The sequence below is a fragment of the Lepisma saccharinum genome, chromosome 7 (genome assembly GCF_977018435.1).
Source record: "Lepisma saccharinum chromosome 7, izLepSacc3.1, whole genome shotgun sequence".
Lineage (NCBI taxonomy): Eukaryota > Metazoa > Arthropoda > Insecta > Zygentoma > Lepismatidae > Lepisma > Lepisma saccharinum.
The window spans coordinates 29,307,878-29,333,226 of NC_139235.1; the positions used below are offsets into that span (position 1 = coordinate 29,307,878).

A 25,349-nucleotide genomic window follows, 5' to 3' on the forward strand; every position below is an offset into this window, starting at 1 on the left:
AGAAGATTTATGAACGTAGTTGGTGTGTTTTAGAATATCATTACAGACAGAGTTTGGTGAATGTGTTGGTGTGTTTTATCATTCCACGCAGAGTTTGGTGAAGGTTCAGCGTGCGAATTGAAGTGGTTATGGTGACCCCACAAGAACGTAGTTGGTGTGTTTTAGAATATCATTCCACGCAGAGTTTGGTGAAGGTTCAGCGTGCTTATAGGCGAAGGTTTCAAAATCAGGCTCCTTCACATACGTCAATTTTGAAGTGGTACCGGGATTTTGTGGATCGTGGCTTCATATGTCATCAAAGGAAAGGCCATTCAGGGAGACCCATCTGTCAATGCGGGAATTGTGGAACAAGTGTGGGAGGCATTTCTCGTAGTCCTAAGAAGTCTGTACGTAGAGTAGTCAGCAGTTGAACATCCTAAATCCACTGTATCTTAAGATCCTGCGTACGCGACTGAAGTTTCGCTCCTACAAACTGCAATTATTGCACAAGTTGAAACCTAATGACCCTGTAAAACGGTTAGATTTCTCTGAACATTTTATGTTACTAATGGAGGATAACGTAAATCTGTCAGGAAAAATAATTTTCAGTGATGAGGCAACATTCCACGTTGGTGGAAAAGTGAACAGACATAATGTAAGGATTTGGGGGAGTGAGAATCCACATGCAATTTTGGAAGTTGAAAGAGACTCCCCTAAAGTGAATGTCTTTTGTGCCGTATCGAAACATAAGTCTATGGCCCATTTTTCTTTCGAGAAGCCACTGTGAAAGGTCCAGCTTATCTTGACATGCTCACTGAATGGTTATTTCCTCAATTGGAAGAAAATGAAGGCAATGAATTTATTTTTCAACAAGATGGAGCACCTCCTCACTGGCATTTACATGTTCAGAAACATCTGAATGAGCGGCTTCCAGGAAGATGGATTGGACATGCCGGAAATGATGATAATGTCTTCTACAATTGGCCGCCGAGGTCACCTGACTTGACGGTCTGTGACTTTTTTTTATGGGGTTACATAAAAGATTGTGTCTATGTACCCCCATTGCCTCAAAACCTACAAGAACTGCAAATTTGCATCACTTCTTCAATCCAGTCCAACCCTGTGGATATGTTGGAGCGTGTGTGGCATGAATGGGAATATCGCCTTGATGTCTGCAGGGCCACTCGTGGGGGCCACATTCAATGCCTACGAGTTGTAAAATAAAATATTTTCTTTCAAATGTCACCAATTTAATTTAAATACGATTATCCAAAGCGACGTAATAGCACTTTAAAGTATGACAGTATATTTATGGACACGCTGTATAATATTAATACATACATGTAAATTTTATTTCGAGGAATGTTGTTTTCATTTTCAGGATGGAGTATAAAATTACGAATTTCAATGTTTTTCTGTAAATGGCAATTTTTCTTGTTACTGTTCATGTCCTTGCCTGGTCATTCATGACACATTAAGATGATGTAAACTAGCATGTCTTGGGGAAAATATTTTAGTATGCAATAATGTTTGTGTAAGTTGGTTTTAAATTATTAGGCTATTCTATTTTCAGTAGTTACAAAGAAAACGTATACCTGTGCAGGGGGTAAGACACAAGACTAATATTTTAATTTGGAACATGAACCCGCAAGTAACAATGACTATAGGGCAAAAGATATAACTCTACTGGCTTCCTGCCAATAGAGGAGACGACAGCTGGGGAACTATGTCAGTAAAGATCAACTAACCATGTCAGCGCACCAGCCATTGTCATTGCCAAAGTTTGCCACACCTCCGTTGACAGAATTAATGGCCTCTACATGTAATGGCTTTCTCCCCTCACTGGCACTGTGTGGCTCAAGATAGAATACTTACACGACATGGAAGGTTTGTGTGTAGCTGTGTTTGTTGTGTTGTAGTGCTGCTTTGAGGTTTTCTGCATGAATGAGCTTTACATTTACATGCAAGGAAGATGGTGTTGTATGTTCAAGATCACATAGAAAAAGCACCATGAAAATAATTCTTGCAATGTGCAAAACACTACTACGGTGAAGGAGACAATATGAGTATGTCGGCAACAGCATTCATATGACTTCACATGAAGTGCAGTGGCATATTCATGCTACCACCAACAAATGAACCTGGCCAGACCCGAGAGGGAGAGTGGAGCATGCTTCCTTATGGCCCGAGCTGAACAGGTCGGGGGGAAGGTGCACGAAGGATTTTAGCGGAAGGTTCTTTTGTCTGTCTGTGGTCGTTCTATAGAGGTAAAAAAGGTAAAGTGCTCCCCTGTGCATAGCACCATGCGATGAAGGCATATAAGGGGTGTGGGGGTAATGCCCCACACTTTCTTGATCCGGTCGTGAGGGGGGGTGATGTAATCAGCATCACGCCCCTGACCGCCTTTACCCCCCAGGGTTTCCCCCAGGTACCCTCTATAGAGGCACATATTTTTGTAAAAAACCAAAATTTCAGTACAAAAACAGAGTGAATTTCAAGTTCAAAAGCAGTAAATAAAAGAAAACTTGGGTGTTATATCTGAAAAATCGGATCAAAAGTGGTAATTAAAATGACATTTTGGTTTTAAAATTTTTTAATATAATCCTAAATTTGATTTAAAAACTACTTATTACAAAACAAACATAACCTTTCTAATAGCACATTTATGTAGTTACCAGAGTATTAAGTTTATTCCTGTACGTATAAAGAGGTTCATTTTTGCTTTTCAAATATTTACAGCAGAATTGTTTTTGTGATTTGCATAACTCTCAGGATAATTCAAACTTCACAAAGTGTCGTGTCGGTAAATAAACTCCAAATTTCATGTTTGAGTCTATTTCGAATTTGGCAGTTCATTTTGTGACAAAACAAGGAAGGAAAATGCACTTCACACCTTTCAGAAACATGAAAAATTTACATTACAATGTGTTATTTCACATTTCATGTTTTCATATAATACTAAATCTGCATGCCTCTAACTATTACACAACAGCAAAAGGAATTCCAGCTTTTCAAAGTTCTCTACAAAACTCCTAAGGAGATATAATTTCTAAGAATATCCGTGTAGTTTTTCAGAATGAAGAGAGATTGTCAAGGATGTAATTAATTGTAGAGTCAACTTGGATGTTAAGTGAAACCTTATATGGTGGGTCTTACTTATATGCATTATATGCACAACATAGGAGAAAGGGTGGAGATCAAATAATGCTTTGATTCCGCTAGTGGAAGTAAATTCAGATTGTGCCATTTACAACAGCAACAAACTGTTATTTAATGTAAAATGATTGAAATTAAATTGGACTTAAATTTCCATGTAGTTTTCAGTTGACATTTGATAATGTTCATGCCATGCAGCACTGCTACAAAGATTTCTGTATCAATTACTGTTAATAAGGTCACTTGTTTTGCATCTTCATTATGCACCATACTAGCCCCTCCTCCCCACCTTTAATCACTGTTTTTTTTTTATATATATATTTTTTTCCCTGTGAAATGTCTGTAAAATTTACATTTTCTCTTTGCAGTACGGTGAGATAGAGGAGATGAACGTGTGCGACAACCTGGGAGACCATCTTGTCGGGAATGTTTACATCAAGGTAAGTATAGAAGATGCTTGTGTTTTAACATCAGCTAGAGGAATAAGCATACACCCTGTGAATGGTATTAGAAAACAAACAAAGCAAAGATACATACAAATTACTTTTATTGGCCTTCAATGTTATCGCCATTGATTCCATGGTCATAAAGCTTCTGGAAACTGTGACTCGTTCTTGGATTGCCTCCACATCCACAAAACGTTTCCTTGAAAAGTGTTTGAACCAGTCGTAAACACATCTTTGGTCACGGCGTCCATCCCATACAATTGCACCAACATTTCATGCATTTCTGTCACAGTTTTCCCCAATTTGTAGCAGAACTTGATGTTCACTTGTTAACTCCATTGCACTGTGACACTACCTCTCACACCGACTACGTTCGACTGCCACGTGTACTGACGCTTCTCGACATGGATGTCCGTGCGCAGGCACCTGGCTAAGGTTGCTGTTGATATATCAGATCATTCACCGAACTTTTTAGGATGTTTATATTTTTCATTTTTTGGTTCAATAACACATTTCTGAGTAAACATGAAGTATTGCCAGTAAAACCAATAGTTTTTGCTATTCTTTATTGTAATTTCATTGAATCTTACTAATGTTTATCCATTGAACATTAGATTAATTATAGTAGGACTTGGCTGGTACTATATGAACCTGATACTCTTCTCAAATCCTAGTACTGATTTGTTGTTATACTTTTTCAGTTTACCAGAATTCTGTTTTGAAAAATTACTTTATATGTAATTGAGACATTTAGATACTGTAATTTAATTATCAAATTCTCTTTTGCCAGGCAAATTAAATAACATTATGTATTTTGCATAATATGGCCTGTACCATGGCCATACTGTCTCATGTGCAAGCTTTGGTCTCTGACTGTGGGATGCCTGAAGGTTCGAGTTTCCCGGGAGAAGCATAACAACCTTTCTCCTGAGGAAACGGGGGAGCTACGGGGAAAAAAAGAAGAAGAAAAATTATGATTTTTGTGCTTGCCAGTATTAGAAACCAAGAGGAAAATTCACATTTTTCTGGAAAACCTTCTCTATTGTAGATATTTAATGTAAAAATATTTTTATATTTTAAATTTGTTTAGTTACTTTGTTGAATAAACTTTTATAATTTAAATGTTGTCTCACACTGCTTACTAGTATCATAATTTTAGATTCTCACTTTGGTATGTCATAAGGATGCAATCCTACGTTAATTTGACCTCCCTGATGGTGCATTGACAACGTCATTACCTTATAATCAAGGGCTACCAGGTTCGATACCCAATTGAGCTACCCCTTTTAACCCCAGTCTCTATTAGCCCATCTGTGCATGAAGTTAACTTATAAAAAAGAAACAAACCATATGAACAAATCCAGCGTTACATGTGTGACATTCACACAAGGTTCTGAATTAGCAATTGGATTAAAATATTCATAATGAACTGATTTCATAGAATTATGAAGTGATTTGTGGTGTCTGCTAACAAATTGAAAAATACAGTGCGTTCATTTCGATCTGCAGCCGAGAGATCGGGAGAAACGTGGCGGGCGGCGCTGATGGAGATGCCGACATTTGAGGCCTGTAATGCCCGCTTATTTTTGTGGACATCTTGCAAAACGAGCACTAACCTGTGTTATAACACGCAAAAGTTCTTCTGTAATTCTTCCAAGTTCCACCCTTATATACACAAATAAATACGCTTTAGAAATTATATTAAGAGCCACAGATAATACTCAGTAAAACATTTTAATCATAGTTTTGACCAGTAACGTCCTGCTTAAGTTTATATCCTTGAAAGAGTTTTGTGTCGATGGGGATCGTTTGGAGGTTTCGAATGTGCAACACTGTATCAAGATTACGCTGCAGACGAACCGTTAAAAGCTAATGGTGTTCGTGAGCTTCCTTGCAATCCGAAATCTCCTAGCTCAAGTTTTTTGTTCCTTCGCGACTACAGAGCTGTGAAGATAGTGGCAGGCAGATGTAAACCAAGAGCGTGTTAATTTCGTACTGTGCGTAAGAGTGTTATTCTTGGTTACTTGCCGTTACTTGTTTGTGTTATTGCAGTGTGTATGTGTGTTGTGTCAGTGAGACGATTGGAATGCCAGCCGCAAGGTTCACGTTAGAACAAAGATTTTTTATGTATGACACGTACGTGAATACAGACTCGTGTCGAGAAGTGTGTAGGCAATTTGTACATAAATTCCCAGGCGTTTCACCTCCACACAGAGATACGGTTAGACATCTTGTCCTTAAATTACGAGAAACTGGATCGTTAAATTTTAAAACGCCTAAGCAAAAACGACGGATTCTAACTGAAGCAAAACTCGATGATATTGGTGCAGCTTTAGAACGTTCTCCAAACAAACCTCTACGCCGTGTTTCACAAGAGCTGGGCGTGTCAAAATCATCGGCACATTCAGCCACTAAGCTACTAAAATTAATACCGTACTCTTATAACACAGGTTAGTGCTTGTTTTGCAATATTTATATAAATGTCTGCATACGTCCATAAAAATAAGCGGGCATTACAGGCCGCAAATGTCGGCACCTCCGTCAGCGCCGCCCGCCACGTTTCTCCCGATCTCTCGGCTGCAGATCGAAATGGACGCACGGTACTTGTATTTAGCCTATGTAGTCATATTCATGTGTGATGCTTTAAAAATGTAGCAAAGTTTGACTTCATTTGTCTCTGAGGTATACAGGCTACAAAAGCTAATAAATTTTGTTGGTGAAATATGCAAATGATATATACGGAATCACAAAAATGTATACCTTAATATGGTTAAAGAATAATTTCCAGATTGAGTCATTTTGTTATTCCACTTTTCGTGGATTGCCCTATTTTGATCAATTGATAATTAGTATGTGAAAGCCTTATAAAATAGCCAGGACATGTGTTTCACACCTTTAGCGCTGTCATCCATCATGTTGAGTTTTCGACTCATCTTGCCATTGAGGGTTCCAGATTCAGTTATGCTTTTGTATAATTGTATGATTATGTAAGAAGTGCATTTGAATTATTCTTGAATTTTAAGAAATCATTTCATTAATTTTATGTTTATGCATAGTTTCGCCGTGAGGAGGATGCAGAGAAAGCAGTTGCTGATCTTAACAACCGTTGGTTCGGAGGACGACCAATCTACGCTGAGCTAAGTCCAGTTACAGACTTTCGTGAAGCATGCTGCAGACAATATGAAATGGGGTAAGATATATATGACACAATTAGATACCATTGACAATAGTTGCCAGGATTTGCTCTTGTATGTGAAGGATATTTGCTTCATAACAGTGCGATGGCTTTTCCTACAGGAACTGGCCACTGTAACAATTAAGAAAAAATTAAGGTATTGAATAGAAGTTTGGCTTTCATGAATGTTAACGATTCTCACCATTTCTGTGAAAAGAAGAAAAAGAAGCAGGTTTAGATTTCATTTAACCTAGGGACTAAGTCGTTTAGTTAATTGGTGGTCAGTTCATTGAGTCAAATCATTATCTTGTGCTCTTGATGTGAATTTTGCAGAATAAACAATGTTTTTACAGTGTTCTTGCAGAAATGGAGAGGGGTTCAGGGAAGCCAACTTCAAGACCAAGGTAATTTACAATAGATTTATTATAAACGCGTGAGTTTATGCACACGAGAAAGGCCTCATTTTTTTTTCTGGGAGTGACAATGCAAGTTCAGGTTCATTGTGGTTTTTCTCAAAATATTTTTAGCTTTCTCTAAAAATGTCAAAAGCCTGTTTCGTTAAGAAATGTACTCATAATGGACCTCTTTGAAACTGCAGTGTTACTTCAGCTGAGTCTTTCTTGAGTAGCCTGTACTTCTACACATACATTGGAACCTCTTTTAATGGCCACCATCCGAAAGTTGGGTGGTTTCTAAGAAAACTTCAAATCTTATCACACTTGCCATTGGAGTGGCAGGGCCTGCTTTTCATGAGGTGACCCATGCCAGCACATTTGAGCCTTGTCGCAACTGTTTGTTGCCAGTCTTGACTAAGCACACGTGCGTGTGGCCGGGTAGTTTTCCACAACAACACTTACACTGGCAGCAAGTTTTGCACACGCACCAACAAAATCGGGGATTTTTAACCAGAACCTTGGGGGTAAAGAGAAAGTGCTGTTTAATCTGTGAAATTATAGTAAATGCTGATAAATTGTGCTAGGATCTTTAAAATAATCACAATGAATTATTACTATTATTGATAATTAGTAACAGTAATTTATTATTATAATTATTTTTCAGATTGTAATTTTAACGTATGCATTTACTTTCCGAGATGAGTTCAACATTGATCTAGAGATAGTTTGAAATGATTCATCTACTACAAAGCAGAACATTAGTTTTATTTGTGCCCACAACTTCCTACCAATTTCTTGTGAGGTAAACTGGGGAGAATAAAGAAAAGATGAAGAGGAGAGGGTGCAGTTGGGAAAGCATGTCCCTGGACTGGGCTGAAAATAAGATCTGAATGTAATTTTATTTTATTTTTAATTTCTCAAAATATTGTTCTTTGAAATGAATTTCTCCTTCCCAGAAAAGCAAATCATATTAAATTTACCATTATGCAAACACAGTGTGCTAGGTGCCAACGAAACTCAAATTGTGCTAGGTTTAGCATCATTATTGGTTGGCATCGCTGCCCTGCTTCAAAACAACTTTGAACTAAATTTTATGGCTTGGTCTGTGTCCTCTTTTTCATTTCCTGGGGTGCAGGGATGATGTGTAGTACTGTCAACTTTTCAAGGGGAGATGTGGCTGCAAACCGACCCTTCAGTGACCCTTCTAGGAAATTTGTAGTGTAGGACTACATGTGCAACTGTCCCATTGACTTCCATTGGTTTTTTGATGCGGACGATATCGAGGGACGAAAGGCTCCCGATGTTATCGGTGCATGTGCAAACGTGCTAAGGGTAAGAGCTGATATCACTTTGAACCAATGCCCATACCCAGTAATTTATCCACACACATACACCCTTAATGTTTTTTCCAGAAAGGCCCAAAGGCTCGAAATATCATCGTACACCCCTAAATATGAACTTTACCCCTTGGTGGAAAATTCTGGATAACTCTGCCCATATCATTCTTGTAGATTCTCACTGATACTGAAAGAGATGCCTGAAAATTGTCCTGTGTGAAATGTACCGACCTTGTCCATGCATAAAGCAGCCCTGGAAGGTAAAGCTGGCCAGAGCATCTGGTTATCGATAAAATTACAGCTGATTTTACCGATCTGATATATCGATAAATATCTGATAATTTAGTGCAAAATTCTGCCATTTTGTTGTAATTCTTATAGATAAAAGATGAAATGTCTAAATACGTAACTTCTTTTGCACTGTAGTCACCTCGAAACATGTGTTTATTAAGGAGGTCAATGAAGCTTTCCGGTTCTTATAGGACCATATCTAATTTTATAGTGGATCTGTAGAATATCGGTATTGGTAAATTTTATATTGGTACTTGATCGGTATCAGCCCATCCCTACCAAATATATTGATTAATACTGTGCAAGTATTGCACCCCAATTATATGCATTAATTTACTGTGTGTTTAGCTTTAAAATATTCAAGAATTACATCAGAATATGTAATCACAAAAGCAGTTTTCATGCAGCAATGCTGCAATAATAAAGTAAAACTGAATTTTTTATAATTTTCATAATTAGACTCCACGAAAACATTGTTTGTCGAACTTGCAAAATACCAAAAAATTATCAGCAGCCGGTATCATTAAATAAATTCCAATAGGTACTTTTAGCCCTAGTAGTCTCGACCCCAGCCTGTGGCGACTGCAGCAGTAGCTTCCCTATTGTCCTCTTTGGCCTCCCTGAAGGCGCAGTGGTAGCATCGTGGCCTTGTAATCAAGGGGTACCGGGTTCAATACCTGGTGGAGGCACTTAGTGGTTTGGATCCCACTTTAAACGGTAGGTTCAGTCCTGATTAGCCTTACTGGGCATCATAAAGTGGACTTAAAGCACCAACTCAATACCAATACCTATTGTCCTCTTGATGCTGAGTCAACAGACATGGAACAGTGTGGTCCACGAGTTCCTTGTAGAATGTGTAAATGACCTGCTATGGAAAATACAAAGAACGTTGTGTTAGTGAAGATGCCAGTCAGTCTGCCTATTTTCCAACAGTAAATGAAAAAAAAAATCTGTAAACTTATATCACAAATTTAAATTTCATGCTTCCTCAGAAAAACTGTGATGAATATGAGTGAGGTAAGATTTTTTCTTTCTTGGATAATGATATATTTACGTCCATGGGAAGAGACTGTAGCATATGCCTTGTATAACTTGCAATAAAATTTGGAATAGTTTCAGGAAAACAATTCTTCACCTGTTGTCCATAGACCCTAGGGGTCTGCGAAGGTTTAAAAGAAATATTACAACTTTTTATATTTGTCACAAAGGTTTAGGGCAATTATAGTCTGCACAGTATTAAATTAATGGAAATGTTAAATATACAGGGTGAACCCAGGTCTGAATTTCTTTGGGAGTATTTTATTTTTTGTAACCAATTTGTTTACCGTGGTTAATAACAAAGTGAAGTTGTATTTTTAAGTACCTTAAAACAAGAATAGACAAATTACATATTATGTCTCACAAAAAGAAATGTACAAGTCAAAGATAAAATTTCAGGACCTTGACAAAACACAGAGAGAGAATCATCTTAATCTCCCCTTGTCCTTTGAAAACCTCTGCATTTTTGTGTCAGCACTTGAAATTATATCAACATGAATGTCCATAATAGCCAGTCCAGTGAACTGCTCTTTTCCCATACAGGATCTTAACAAAATATTGACATTTCAGAGAGTGGAAAGATCCTTTCATCTGGCAACACCCACAGGTTGTGTAGCCAACAGTCTTCCAATGCTTTCAGAGCTGTCCTGGGCAGGGAGATATTCATTTTCAGCAACCACGTCTCTTACCACAGTTTACTCACACCCACTAGATTCTCACTGTCAGTCTTGTATCCAACGAAGCACCATCGACATTCAGAAAGTCTCTCCACTTTCCTTAAGAATCCATCATCACCACCTTGAACTACTATAGTGGGGATTAGCAAGTTCAAGCTGTCTATGCTCTTGAGTGTCAGTCGGAATATGATCAATAGGCAGAATGAAGATTGATTTCCGATAATAGGGGTTGCATAATGGAAATCCGCACTGAGTCTGCTCCTGTCCATATTATGTATGAAAAATCATTTTATTTCCTCCTTTATCTTAAAAATTAGCATAGAAACCATTCAGTAAATGTAGAATCAGAACTTGATTAGAACACAATTTACAGGACTTGTAAGTTAAATATAGCACCACCATTATCATTAACCCCTTAAATTGGTAATTTGCACATGCCAAATTTCTTCGGTAGGGGGTAAGTTAATAAATTGCTAGTACTTGTCACTCTCGAAAAGTCTCTCTTCTATGCTTATGAAAGTAGGTGCCTGCTTTTGAGCCATTATGGTAAAATGCAAGATAAACACAGCTGGCAGAGTGCCAATGTCGAAGCAGTGTCTCCGTCTTGTGGTGGAAATGCAAACTAACTGAATTGTGAAAGAAGCTGGTTTGTAGCTTGTCATTTGCAGGAGATATGAGCCAGAAAATGCCGAGGATGGATATATCCATCGAACTCGCTGCACATAGTAAGGGGACATGGTTAATATATTTCTCATACCCACCACACAGGTTAACGAAATGTTCATTATTATTTATTTCAAGCTGTATTTATAGTGTGGTGCACAGAAAATTCTTAAGTACAGCATTTTTACCCATACACTCGTAATCAAATGGCATAAGGGGCCTTCCCGATGGCGCAGAGGTAGCGTCGTCGTCTTGTAATCAAGGGGTCCCAGGTTCCATTTCCGGTCGAGGCACATAGTGGTTCAGATTCCACTTTAAACTGTAGGTCCAGTCCTGATGAGGCTGTTTATTGGAAACGGGATGTTTATTAACAATCGCCAAGAAATTAGTTGATACAGGCCTTACTGTGCATAAAGTGGACTTAAAACTCCAAATCAATCAATCAATCAAATGGCATAAATAGAAGAAAATGAACATAAGAATAAAATACGAAAATGTTTGACAAGGACAAGAAAGTTATAAAAATGTGAACAGTAATATGGAAATGTCCAATGTTAAAGACATAATGTTAACAGAAAATCTAAACAAAACATGTGTACATTCAGGTATTCTTATTGCTGTTGTCCAGCCTTACGGTGGCAGCCTACATGTTGGCAAAGGAAGTGGGGAGTGGCGAAGCGACCAATCCATCACGATAAACACAGCAGCCTGTGGAACGAGGTGCTCGCAGCACCTCCTCCCATGACGTTGTAACTCTCTGTGCCACCGCTGTTGTCTGTTTGGTCTGCTGTGTATTTGCTGAAATTGTTATTGTTGCAATAAAAATATGAGTATTATAAAGTACTTGATGCACTCAACATTCTTGTTTAAGCATTAGGGGTGTGGTATCCAAGAACAAATGCTATTTAAAGGGGGTCCCAAGTTAAATGAAAGGTTAAGGACCACTTGTCTATCATGTTCATAATTTGGGCATTTTGTGTTATTGGAACATCAGGGCTTGTTTTCAAGGCTAATGTAAGTTGATATTTATCATTGCACATCCTAAGATCACACTTGTGGATGCAAAATCAAGATACTCTTGTGTCATTTTCATCGTGGACTTCAGGAATCCTTCATGCAGGATTGTGTGCAAGGTGTGGTAGAAGCTGGGGGAGGCTCTGGGGTGTTCTAATTACGTGGAAATGGGTCCTTTGGTTGAGGTGACATCCAACTTCAACCAGCATGCCTACATCATGCTGCTAAACAACCAGGTTTTGCTGTTTGCCCTTCATCTTAACGAGGAATGGAATATTGCCATCCTCGTCTTCCAGGATGACAGTTGCCACGTTCACCGGACTGGAACTGTGACTGGCGTGATGAATATGCAGGAACAGTGACACATCTGAACTGAGCAAAAAGAAAAATCCCCAATTGGAAATCTTTTGACCAACTTGAACAATGCATCAATCGTCATGGACAGCATGATGCAATCTGAGCAACCTGTGCAATTCTTTGATCCAGAACGTTGTCCATTCCCATGCCACAGCGAATCATAGCTGTTATCCAGGCTCATTGAGGTATTACAAAATATTAAGTACAGGTGACTAATTTTTTTGTCTCGTGAGCCTATCATTTGTGACACCTTCTTGTCTACATTGAATAACAATGGTGATACTTAATGGATCAAAATGTACCTCGAAACAAACCTCAATTGTTACCTTGCTCTAGTTGAAATAAATATTTGAAAATATTGTTCCAAGATGCAACATCATTGGTCATGTGACAAGTTAGTATATGTTTTATCTTGCATTGTACCCTTTTCTCAAAATATTTGACAGATTTTAAATTGCACAACAGAGTAATTTTAAGCAGAAATTGATCAGAAGTTTTCTTATTGAATCTGTTTTCTTTGCATTCATGTGACTTTAGTAGTCATTTTTCATAACATATTCAAAGATGAATTACTTCCAAGATTCATTTACAAACCAGTATTTGTGTGATACCTGGGTGTGCATTCATCAATTCCATCTAATCATCACTCATCTTTATCTTTGCATGTAGCCTGAATAATCAGAAAAGAAATGTACAATCGAGCAAATACATATGCAATCTTCAAAGTAGGGCAACATCACTGAAAGAGGAGGTAGCTTCGTAGCACCATGGTAAAGCATTGTGTTGACTGTTGCGGATAAGTATTGCACATGTTTTGTGACAGCAGAGTGAATATTAATATTCAACATTAAAGTGAAGTCACAGTTTTGCTGAGGGTGCACGTTTACATCAAATCTGTGAAAATGCATGCAGATATTGTAAAAATGAAATTCTCAGTATCTACATTGTGAATTTCCTCTTGTGTTTGAAACTTCCTTTAAAGTCAAGTATAAAGCTAGATTGAGTTTATTAAAGATATCATTAATAAATGTGATTTGACTCCCTTGTATTTCTTTCGAAGAATGAAAATGCTTGTTCGACACCAACTGGGGCATGTTTTTCATGTAGACAAGTTGTTCAACCTTTCTTGATTCCATTCACATCCTTTGTGTAGGTATATTAATTAACATGTTTCTGTAATAATAATAATAATAATAACGTGTAACGTGAGGACCAGTGCCTACCTACCGACTGCCAGTCTCACTCCACCAGAGAAGCAAGATCATCCAACCAGTTATGGGGTGACGTGCGGTCGTATGACCAGTTACCTACTTATTCGTAGCTCCCCAATTTCCTCACGATGGTGGGTGGCCACTGGTCCTACACTCAAGAGAAAATATCAGGAGAAATTAGTTACACTTCTTCTCCAGGAGATTTAATCTGTGTGTATCCTGTAGCCGGAGCCCAAAGCATGCACCTTAGACTGCACGACCATAGTGCAGACTACATGTTTCTATACCACATAAAAAATAATACTGTACTTTCATAAGCGCCTGTCAAAATTCCAGCTGCCAGACCATGTAGATCTCCTCTCATTCATCTTCTTGCATTTGCTGAAGGACCGTAGTGTGCATTCCAGATTGGAATTATGGACATTATTCCCTCTCTCATATGATGACAGAGGTGTTATTTTTGGAAAACACCCAAATGTTAACCTCTCCTCCACGTAGTACAACTTGGGCTGTGTTTTGAAACTAAGAAGACTATGGCATGTGGATATCTCTCCCTCACCCTCCCTTTGTCCTGGGAAGTAAACATTGAACAAAAATTATGCAGTGACAATTATAATTGCAGTGTGCATTTTTACCAAAATGTTAATTACCTACCCTAAAACTGTACGTATTAGAAATTACATACTAAATGCCTGAAGTTGTTACTTCAGTTAATTGTGATGAATTTTTGTACTGAGTGGGCTTGTAACAGAGGGACATTGTTCCAAATAATACACGGCAGCAACCGCCTGTCAGGGCCAGGGCCTGCATATCCACTGCCAGCCTTGCTCCCACATGCCTCAGCAGAGGTGGACGATCAATCATCGAACCAGTTATAGAGTCGCGTGTGGTCAATATAATGAACCCCCTGTCATTGTTGCAGGTTTCCATGAGTTACGCTACTCATTCATAAAAGGTAAAGTTCCCCATACACTGTGCCATGGAGGTACATTTAGGGGATGTTGGTGGGTAGAGGCCAACTCATAATAGATCTTGGTAATTTTGTAGCTGATGTGATCAGCACCATGCTCCAGCTGCTTTTACCCCCCTACCTCAGGGTTGCTACCAGGTACCCATTGATTTGAGGCTGGGTGAGCCCGAGGGTCACTTTATGCAGGGATAAGACTGGAAAAATTTCAACTTTAGATCACCCTGGGAATTGAACCTAGGTCTCCTGCATGGCAGTCGAATACCGTAATGACTAGACCACCACGGTTCAAAACTACTCATTCGTATCCCCCAAATTTCCTCACAATGGTGCGTGGCTACCGGTCCCATACACTGGCTGAATTATCAGGAGAGAAGTTATTACGCTTCCCGCAGGAGACTTGAACCAGCATGCATCCCCTAGCCCAAGCTCGAAGCCTGATGCCTTAGACCGTACTGTGCGGGACACATTTTTCCAAATGCAAAGTTAAAAAATGACCAGCATCACTGAGAGTTTTAAAATGCCTTAAGTCCACTTTTAGATTGAAGAAATGTTCAGAAGGCACATTTGGTCAAATGTGTTTTTTGTGACTTAGGGTGTGTTTCTTCGGCATGCCTCTGTCCACACAGTGCTGTCACATTATCAGATACAAGTTTTTTGCAATGTAAATTAACAAGGTAGTAGGTCTTTCCAGTTTGGATTAGTCCCTGTGAAGCCTGTGATGGGTATGCAACTCCAATGTGTTTGCTTAAGAATTGGGAAAAATATATAATCTGAAGTCATTAAGAGAGGTTTCATTAAAGGAAAACAAGGAAAATCCATTGATGCTTGTATATATTTTTGTTAACCTGTATGCCATTTATTATCTTGCTTTGGAATACTCTCATTACGTTTACTAGACAATTTAAATTATCTTTTTTATGGAGCAGTTTTGAAATATCCATTTCGTTTTTATTCCATAATTCTTAAAACCGAGAATAATAGGGATACAATTTTCTTCGGCACAGTTTGTTACATTTAAACATGTTCCTGATTTGAGGCACGTGTGTTACGTTGAATGGAAACCAGGTGTCCAGAGTAGGTATGGATGGAAATAGGAACTCAAAACGTTTTGTCCTTTCCCTGAATCGCATACATGCAATACTTGTCGCTAGGTGTGACATTTGGGAAAATGCCTGCTTCAGAAGGAAGTACTTCTCCCCATTGTCCCAAGTCTGTTATTCATATGTGCAACAACAAAAAATATTGCTGAATATCCACCCAATAGGTGTGCATTGGTAAGTGGTACTCTGAATGTAAGGAAAAAGTCAACAGACTTTCCGCCAGTAGAGGCTCCATGCAAGCTTTACGCACACAGCCTGCAAAAATTAATTTTACCATGGCACATGTTTTATCTGTGTGTGTCTGTCATGGCAACCATTGTAACAGTCTATCATAATGCACTTTGACATGCAATGCGCCTTGTAGGAAATCACTTAAGGCTGGATGTGTACCAAGTTTACAAGCCCTCCTCTCTTTGATGTCAGCCAGTTGCTGCAATATCAAAGAGTGTGCAAATTCCTTTTTCTCCTCTAATTTCATACTACGTAGCCAAAAAGTAGACAAACATAAACGTTTTGAGTTTCTATTTCCAACTGTACCAGTTTTGGGCACTTGGATTTCATAAGAAATGAACAACATATGTTTTTAAACTGGGAACATAACTTACCTGCATGTAAAAATTGTTTAGTGTTTGTGCACGAGCACATGATCAATTGTTATTTATTTATTTTTACAAAAATTTCAGTAATTTAAAGCAATGCAAAATGCTGCATCTTGCAATTATCATATATTCTTGCACCCATGCAAGAAAATTGTTGTGTAGACCGGGTACCAAAATATCCAGGTAAATGTGTAACTGGGTATTGAATAATCGTTTATTCAAATTTATGAAGTGCATATAATTCAAATCAATATCTTTCATCCAAACATTTTTGCTGTATGAATTCTCAATACACCTGTTATCTGATGTCTTCATTTGTCCATCGGAATTATTTTTGTACATTACTCATCTGTGTTGTCGTATTACTCCTTTACAGAACCTCATGAAATCTGACATTGGGATTGTCTACTTGGTCATAGTACAAATTTCCTGCATATCATTCATCCGTGGTGCCTTTATTTTTACCATTGATTCTCCAGAAAGTTCACATCCTAACCATTTATCTGTGGAACACATATTCTACATAGTACTATTGGTTTTTTCCCCATTGGGCTCAATAAAATCATCATGAGGTCAATCGGTGAGCTACTTGAAAAGAAACAGCAGGCTCAAGTCTTGAAAGCTGGAAAACAGCATCAGTTGTTCTTGATATGCTGACTGCATTGTGCAACAGAGAGTCACTTGTAGGCCTTGACTCTCAAAGGGCTGTTGTGCCACACAGAGTTCAGTTTAGTGAACCATCAGAAATCTAGACAGAGCGGTGACGTCATGACAGAAGAGACATTGGCTCAATGGTGTTTCTCATATCTATTCTCTGTCCGCCATACCAACTGTGGTCTATTCACAACTCAGAATGGTTATTTTGACAGAATCCTGTTTTTCTGCTGGCTGCTTCGGGTAGGACTGATTTTAAAGTTGCTGCTTCTTGCCCAAGCAGTAGGCCTAATTGATTGTTTGTCCCCAATTTCCTCAGTAAGCAAATGTGACAACAGAGGGTCACTGCCATAAAGGCAGCCCCTGCACCAGATGCTAGATGGTTGTGGATGTAATTGTTATCTATATGCATTAACAGTTTTCTTACTCCACCTTGCGCACCTCTAATAAAATGGCCTCCATTGAAAACCTTTCACGAGCAGATTCAATAAGAAATGTACAGCACAAATATGGTCTGCATAGATGAATGACAGTTCGGTTTGTTGAGAATATATACAGCATGGAAGAACATCTACAGGTAATCTGTGATACAGATTATTATGCAAATATCCAGATTTTCAGTTAATTTCAAACCTGAACATCTGTCGTGATTTTGTGGTCATCAAAAGTCAAGTTATGTTCACATTATGGTGGTCTTTTTGTAAATATGAATATAGAATATTCTAAAGCAAGATGTTATTATGTTAAAGGTATGCAATTAATCATACTTGGTTTGTGTCATATATGAATTTTTTGTTGTAGTTTTATTGCTAAAATGGTTTCTACTGCAATTGATCTGTTGTAAACAAGTGCAAACACTGCAGCATTTGTTTGTTTCCTTCATACCGAAATGTTACATTCACGAAAATACTGATGAATTCATTATTGGAAAAGATACTTATAAGACAGTAATTTATGTTTTAATTTTTATTCTTACCTCTGCGTGACTGCAGTAAAAATTTGGTTTTATTAACTTTTTACACAAAGACGCACAAATTTTCCATTCGTCTGTTTTATATTTCAGGGTGTCTAGGAGCATCAAATTCCTGGAATTAAGTGTGGAATTATTGACACCAGAATTTAAACGTAAATCCTACCTGATTTTTGTTCAGTTTATTTCATGTTTGCGTACAAAGTCAGTTAAAAATATTGTACAGAAAATAATATATTTCATTGCAAGACATTTTTAGTTCCACAACAAACCAGACATGCATCTAACAAGGAAGGGGCATCACATGCAACAGATATTATCTCATTAAACACATACATAATTTTCATTATGGTTGATATGGTATTGTAGCATATGCAACTTATTTCTGAAATTATACTAACAGTAATTTTGTGCATCACAAAAAGTAGCCTTAAAATTTGGGAATTTTATACTAGAAAACTCGGACATAAATATGAAATTATCTGTCCATCAGATTTTAGTTTTGTCACAAACAAAACCGTCCATTTACTGTTCCATGCATGTCATTGTATGGAATAAATTATTTTTAATGTTGCAACACTATTCAAAGGAGTGTGCAGGAAAATTTTTGATCGGAATAGGATCACCATGGGAAAAATTCACAATTTCCTAAGTCTGGAAATTTTTGGGATGGGGAATGTTTCTGCATTTCTGGAATAAATAATTCTAACATCGAGAGTTAACCTCTTTTAAACATGATCATTTGGAATTTGCTAACTGTTCGTGATCCCAAAAAGTGGGATCATTAGTATATGTCAATTGAATGGATGTTCTTATTAGAAAATAAAACTTTTTTTAGTATTTATAGCGTTAGTTGTTTCAAACAGGAAATGTAATTCATGATACTCATTGTTCCTATTTCAGAGAATGTACACGTAGTGGCTTCTGTAACTTCATGCACTTGAAACCCATATCGCGAGAGCTGAGAAGATACTTATACAGCCGTCGTCGCAGAGGAAGAAAGTGAGTATTGAGTATTAATATATATTTTTATTTAGGGACATGACAAAGTGTTATTTTCAATGTGTGTGTATTGGCTGAAATTGGTGTATTCAAATTGACACTGAAATTGGCAATAATGCAGTCTTTAAACAGATTCCAAAAATTGAATTCCTTTTCTTTGAAATCTTAATAAAAGAGGTTGTATTGTTCATAATAATGCTGTGTTTTTGTGTAAAGCATTAACAAGTTCTCTGCCATGTCAGTCATAATGACTGAAACATGTGGCTTGTGTTGTTCCTAGAGCACCGTCAGACAATATATAACAATAATGGGCATAAGGCATGACCAACAAGGCATGGGGATGGAGTATAAATCAAAAGTGTTTTGGCTGTTCTATTTTTTACACAAAAAAAGTGAAATTTTCAAATTTGCGAAATACAAGTCCAATAACCACTTTGGTGCAGGAGGCAAGATTGGTTAAACCACCCTGACACTTAACGTGTTTAATGGATCTCTCACATTTTCTGCTTCTTTACCAGAAAAAAAGTTGAGGATATTTATAACTACATAAACATAAAAAATTGTGTAGCGTTTATATTCAAAAATGTGAAAATTCCATTGTATTTAGATTAAAAATATGCACTACTGTTCATGACCTCCCATTAACATTTTCACTTCTAGCATTTTCTCTGTGGGTGCAATCTAATCTAAGACAATTAGATCTAGTCGGCTGTTGTATGTAGGATTGTGTTTTGCTTCAAAGTTTAGTTTCATCACACACTCCAATATCTACTTAAATCACTGTGTTAAATGTTGATAATGTCCAAATTTTCAGACCTGGCTAGGTCCTTTATCATGGACAGAAAATTATTCACACTTAACCTTGAACGTCCGGATGGTCAAAATTTCGACCGCCACATGTATACCCGTTGAGGGTGGATGGTTGATATTTCAATTAACTTGCCATTTCTTGAAAACCGTACATGATATTTCATTCTTTTTTCTTTATCTTTAGTATAGGTATGAAGGTATGACATACTAGATTACAAAACAATATATCCATTGTTACTACTATTAACAAGCCAAGTTTGAAAAAGTCCACTGTTTGCCTTCATTACCGCCATATTATGGGAGAGATTTCTAAAGTGGCTATAACTATTAAACCACTGCATCTTTTGAAAAATTTAAATTCTACAAGCAAGAATGAGTAAAAAGCAACATTTTAAGCAATATCTGACAAGGATTCAGAGGGGACGCAAGGGCAAAGGCCAGATTGTCCAAATTTGCCCCAACCACATGTTACTACACAGCAGCAATTAGCATGCTATTTCTTAAACTATACACTATATTTCAGTTCTGTCTTTTTTGTTCATTAGTTCACGTCTAAAGGTATTAATTAGTCATATTACAAAACAATATATCCATTACTTACGTGAAATTTAGAAGATTTCACACTTCCGCATTGCACAATTTAATAGTTCAATCCTATTAATTTCGAAGATCCACTGTCCACTGTCAGTGACGCGATACCATCTCTGCTTCAAACGCCGTACCCTTTTGTGAATGAAGACAGTGGATCTTCAAAATTAATAGGATTGAACTATTAAATTGTGCAATGCGGAAGTGTGAAATCTTCTAAATTTCACGTAAGTAATTTTAAACCGCGTTTACCGTAACCATCATGAAATATATCCATTGTTACTATTATTAACAAGTGCAGTTTGAAAAAGCTGTTTGTTTCAGTTTTGTTTCTAAGGGATACATGTAAGATAAAAGGCTGTAACTCTTAAACCACTGCATCTTTTTGAACAATTTAAATTCTAAATATAATTTCCGAACCCCAAATTTTCAGTATTTTCTTTTCGCAAAGTTGCCGCATGTTCATTACATACATATCCTCATAGAGTAGTCTTTTGTCATGCTTCCCTCCAAATTTGGTCCATCCAGTGTTCATAGGGCCAACCCTAAAAGTGAAATTCTGGACGTTGTCCCGAACCTGGCAACACTGCTGCTTTATATAATGTAATTTTTTACTCAAGAATTATCAGTATGATTTTAATGAAACTTTGTACGATTGTAGGAATGCATCACCGCTACATACTACATTTTTCATTCACTTCTTCCTTTAACCTAATAATTGGGAGGCACAATTTGTAAATTTTACCTTTTAAAAGCCCTGTATTTAAGAAAGAAAACAAAACCAATTTCATCTGTCTATGACAGTTAGTTCTCGGGGTACGATTTTTTTGTATTTTGCAGCAAGTTTGAAAAAGCACGCACTTGAAATGGCACCGGCTCTGTTTAATAGTCAGGCACGGGAGAGGTCTGATAGCTAAAGGTTAAAGATGGGTAACGTGTAAGAATTGAGGCAGGGCCAATACGCTTACTGAAACCGATACTTGAAAATTGTAACAAATCTAAGTGGTTCAGAATATTTATAAATTTAAAAAAATAAGCTTCCCAGTGTGATTAAATCAAGAAGACTTAGGTGGGCAGGCTATGTGGCTTAAATGGGAGAGAAAACCAGAGTTTACGTTATTCTTGTAGGGAAGCCTGATGGTAAGAGACTAGTAGGTAGACTAAGATGGAGAGAGAACGTTGAGATTGACGTAAAGGAAATTGGTAGGGATGGAAAAGAGTGGATAGATCTTGCTCAGGATAGACAAATGGAAGGCTTGTATTGCTGCAACCATAAACCCTTGTGTTTAAGAAGGCTAGAGAGTTAGTTAGCTTCCCAGTAAAACTACCATAGCAATGTCAATTTTGCTTTAACGCTTAGTCGATCAGAGTCTCTCCTGCATGTTAGCCCCTTGTGGACCAGGTGCTGTTATTAAAAAAATAAAAGAAACTTAGCTCAAGAACTAATTGATGTAGAGAGGTGATTTCTTTTCTGGCATGTTAAGGCTTTAAGTGAATGTGAAATTGTTCTTGTACCTTGCAAGAATTAAAGTTAAAGGGAGAAGAAGAAGAAAATTGAAATTTTACAAAGAAATAAGTATTCAGCATATGTCTGTAATGAACACGATTCTCCAAAGTGAATGGTAAAATGTAGTACATAGCAGTAGTACATTCCTACAATCATGCAAAGTTTCATTGAAAATGAGCAGATATTTCTTGGCGAAAAAGTAATAACAATATACAGGGTAAGTCAAAATGATGGACCCGATTACAGAAATTTATTCTGTGAAATCTAATAAACATATGTTATTGTGAGACATGCGCTTCGAAAGGTAACTTTGAAAGGTTAACCACGCAGTGTTCCCACTTTCTACAGCTAGGAGTCTGCAACGAACAGGAAAATGGCGTTAACTGGAGAACAGAGATATTTCTGTGTGCTTGATTATCATGTGAACAAGTCTGTGATTAGTGTGCAACAACATTTCCGTACCAAATATCGGAAAGAACCACCTACGAGGAAGGCCATTCGTAAGTGGTATGAACATTTCAGAGATTTGGGCTGCATCTGTAAACGAAAATCGACTGGCTGTTCGTCGACTGGGGAAGAGACAGTGGAACGAGTGCGCACATGTTTCGTGCGGAGTCCACGGAAGTCCACCTACCGGGCAGCGAGAGAACTTCAACTTCCACAGAAAACTGTCTGATGGGTTCTGCGGAAACGTTTACAAATGAAACCCTACCTCTTGCAACTAGTTCAAGCCTTAAAAGACACTGATTTTGCTTTTCGTGCGTCCTTCTGTGCTGATTTCCTCGCATTAATGAAAACGGATGGGTTCTCTGAGAGGTTAATTTACAGTGATGAAGCAACTTTTCACCTTACAGGGAAAGTGAATAGACACAACGTAATGATTTGGATAACTGCTAACCCCATGAATTTGTGGAACAGGAACGCGATTCTCCCAAAGTGAATGCCTTTTGTGCCATTTCCCATGAAAAGATTTATGGGCCCTTTTTCTTCCATGAACGTACTGTGACAGGACTTGTTTTCCTTGATATGCTGCAACTATATCTCCTTCCACAGCTTGTAGAGGATACCGCAGATTTCATTCTCCAATTGGATTGCCCCTGCACATTACCGTGGCAGTGTTTGGGACCATCTCAATGGGGCATTGGAACAATGTTAGATAGGCTTGACCCCATGTGATTTCTTCATGTGGGGTTTTGTCAAGGATCATGTTTACGTACCACCACTTCCAACAACATTGGATGACCTGCGTGACCACATCACAACAGCCATTGCTGATATTGACCGCAACATGCTACGCAAGGTTTGGCAGGAGATAGACTATCGGCTTGATGTGTGCCTTGTTACGAGAGGTCCTCACATAGAATACTTGTGATTTGTTTGAAAAAAACTTTGACAGTTTACTTTTCTTAGCACATGTCTCACAATAACATTTGTTTATTATATTTCACAGAATAAATGTCTGAAATCGGGTCCATCATTTTGACTTACCCTGTATAAGTGTGGCAGTGTTGGCAACTTAGGGGTAAAAAAAATTAAAATCTGGATATTTGCTTCTAGCTTCAGCCCTATGGATGCTGGATGGACCAAATTTGCAGGGAAGCATGACAAAATACCAAGCACTTATATTAACATTAATATTAGGAGTATATTTTACTATTCTTCAAGCATATGACATGTAATGCCCATCTCAAAATTAGAAAACAAACAAGCTGAAATTATGCAACAATTTTGAAAATAGAATTGTTCTACATGTTCTTTTGTTCTCGTTATTACACAAAAGTGAAATATATCAGCCAAGAAGCGGTGGTTAAGGATAGCTCATTTATTAATATCTATCCCATAATACTGTGAGGGAAAACAGTCATTTTCGAACTCTTGTTAGTAATGGTAGCAACGGATATATTATTTTGTGATTCAAGTAAGTCATTCGTTCATATGTATACAAATGAACAAAATGGACAAAACTAAAATATCAGCTGTAGTTTTGAAGAAATGGCACGTTAATTACTGAGAAGACAGCAGTCCATTAAAGGTTTATATTTGTTTATCATGATGTTGTGTACATGTGGTGTGATCTACCAACCTTTTTGCAATTACAGTGGATTTTTACATTTTACTATTTAGTGTCAATGGTGCAAAATCTTATTAATTTTTTTCTGAATTATGCATGTTCCCTGCATTATAAGTTCTTTGGGCATAGTTCCCCAAAAACTCAAAATCGTTGTTCCACTTTACATTTCTATGAATGTTATCCCAATACAAGGACACTAACCATCATCTTCTGTGCAATTGTTGTTTTTATTGGTATTGAATAATGAAATTTAGAGTAGCATTCAGAAAATGAGCAACACTTTATACACAGTGTTATTTGGGAATTCAATACCTTTAGCTACCTCAGGGAGGGTGAGAGTGTGTATTTATTGCTTCTTTTTGGTATTCTCACATTTGAAACTAGAAATTCCTGTGAATTTGTGTATGTTTCTCGTTAAAACTCTATTGGATCTGTTGATACAAAGAAACACCATTTGCAACGATATAGAATATGCGGTTATAATATTAACTAGTGAATAAAAATATATGATCAATGTGTCTACCAGTCTGGAAAACCTAAAAAATTCAGGGAATTAATTTTTTCTGAAAATGGCAGGGAAATTTACTGTTGTTTCTGGAAAAATCCACATTTTTGTAGTAGTGCACAAAAAATAGGCTTTTGAACAAAGAAGAAAAGAACAAGCGTAAATTTTTAATTTGTTACGGTCAAACTACACTTCAGTTTGATATAGTACTGAGTATTACCAGTAGTTTCGGTAGAAATTGTACATTGAATACTCTAGGAAAAGAGGTCATGCTTTGAACTATTTCAGGGTGACCCCTACCGGGAATTATGTGTGAATTCTGCTTGAATTTTTCTTTGTAGACGTGAAAAATGACAATTTTTATTCGTCCAAATCCCATTGAATTAATACATATTTATTAATGCCCTGAGGCAAGCTTTACACAGTTCAGCTTTCATTTTTATCGAGGAAGGAAAAAAAAAGAAATAGCTGCGTGGAAAATAAAACAGCATTTTCTCAATCCATTTGGTTTGTTAGTGTCCTTTGCAGAACAATCTATCTGACATACAGGAAGATTATTGCAAGATATCTTGAAGTTGGTTAGGTAAATTTGAAATTCTTATGCAATTAGCAATTTCTCGTAGAGTACTATATCACGTAACATTTGTGATTTGTATTTGTAGATGTATTTCTAGTTTGAGTATGTGAAGTTGCAAATGTAAACTCAACATCTTACCGTTCAATTGAATTTGAATTTTTTAATATATTGGAACCACAAGGACCCTTTATATTGTTAATATATCGCGTGTGGGTGGGGTGGGGGGGGGGGGGTGAGCAGAGTATGTAAGGTTGAAA

The 25,349-nt window shown here is 37.4% G+C and overlaps 1 protein-coding gene across 2 annotated transcripts in view; it reads left to right on the forward strand.

Moving 5' to 3' along the window:
• LOC145989788 (splicing factor U2af 38 kDa subunit-like) overlaps positions 1–25,349 on the forward strand; it is a 50,337-nt gene that overhangs the window by 17,823 nt on the left and 7,165 nt on the right. Inside the window, exons 5-8 of one of the 2 annotated variants that reach the window (XM_083125123.1) lie at positions 3,504–3,575; positions 6,638–6,771; positions 7,110–7,160; positions 18,936–19,034. In XM_083125123.1, the coding sequence (XP_082981249.1) occupies positions 3,504–3,575; positions 6,638–6,771; positions 7,110–7,160; positions 18,936–19,034 (356 nt within the window). The remainder of the gene's footprint in view (positions 1–3,503; positions 3,576–6,637; positions 6,772–7,109; positions 7,161–18,935; positions 19,035–25,349) is intronic. The other variant, XM_083125124.1, reaches the window with a different exon arrangement.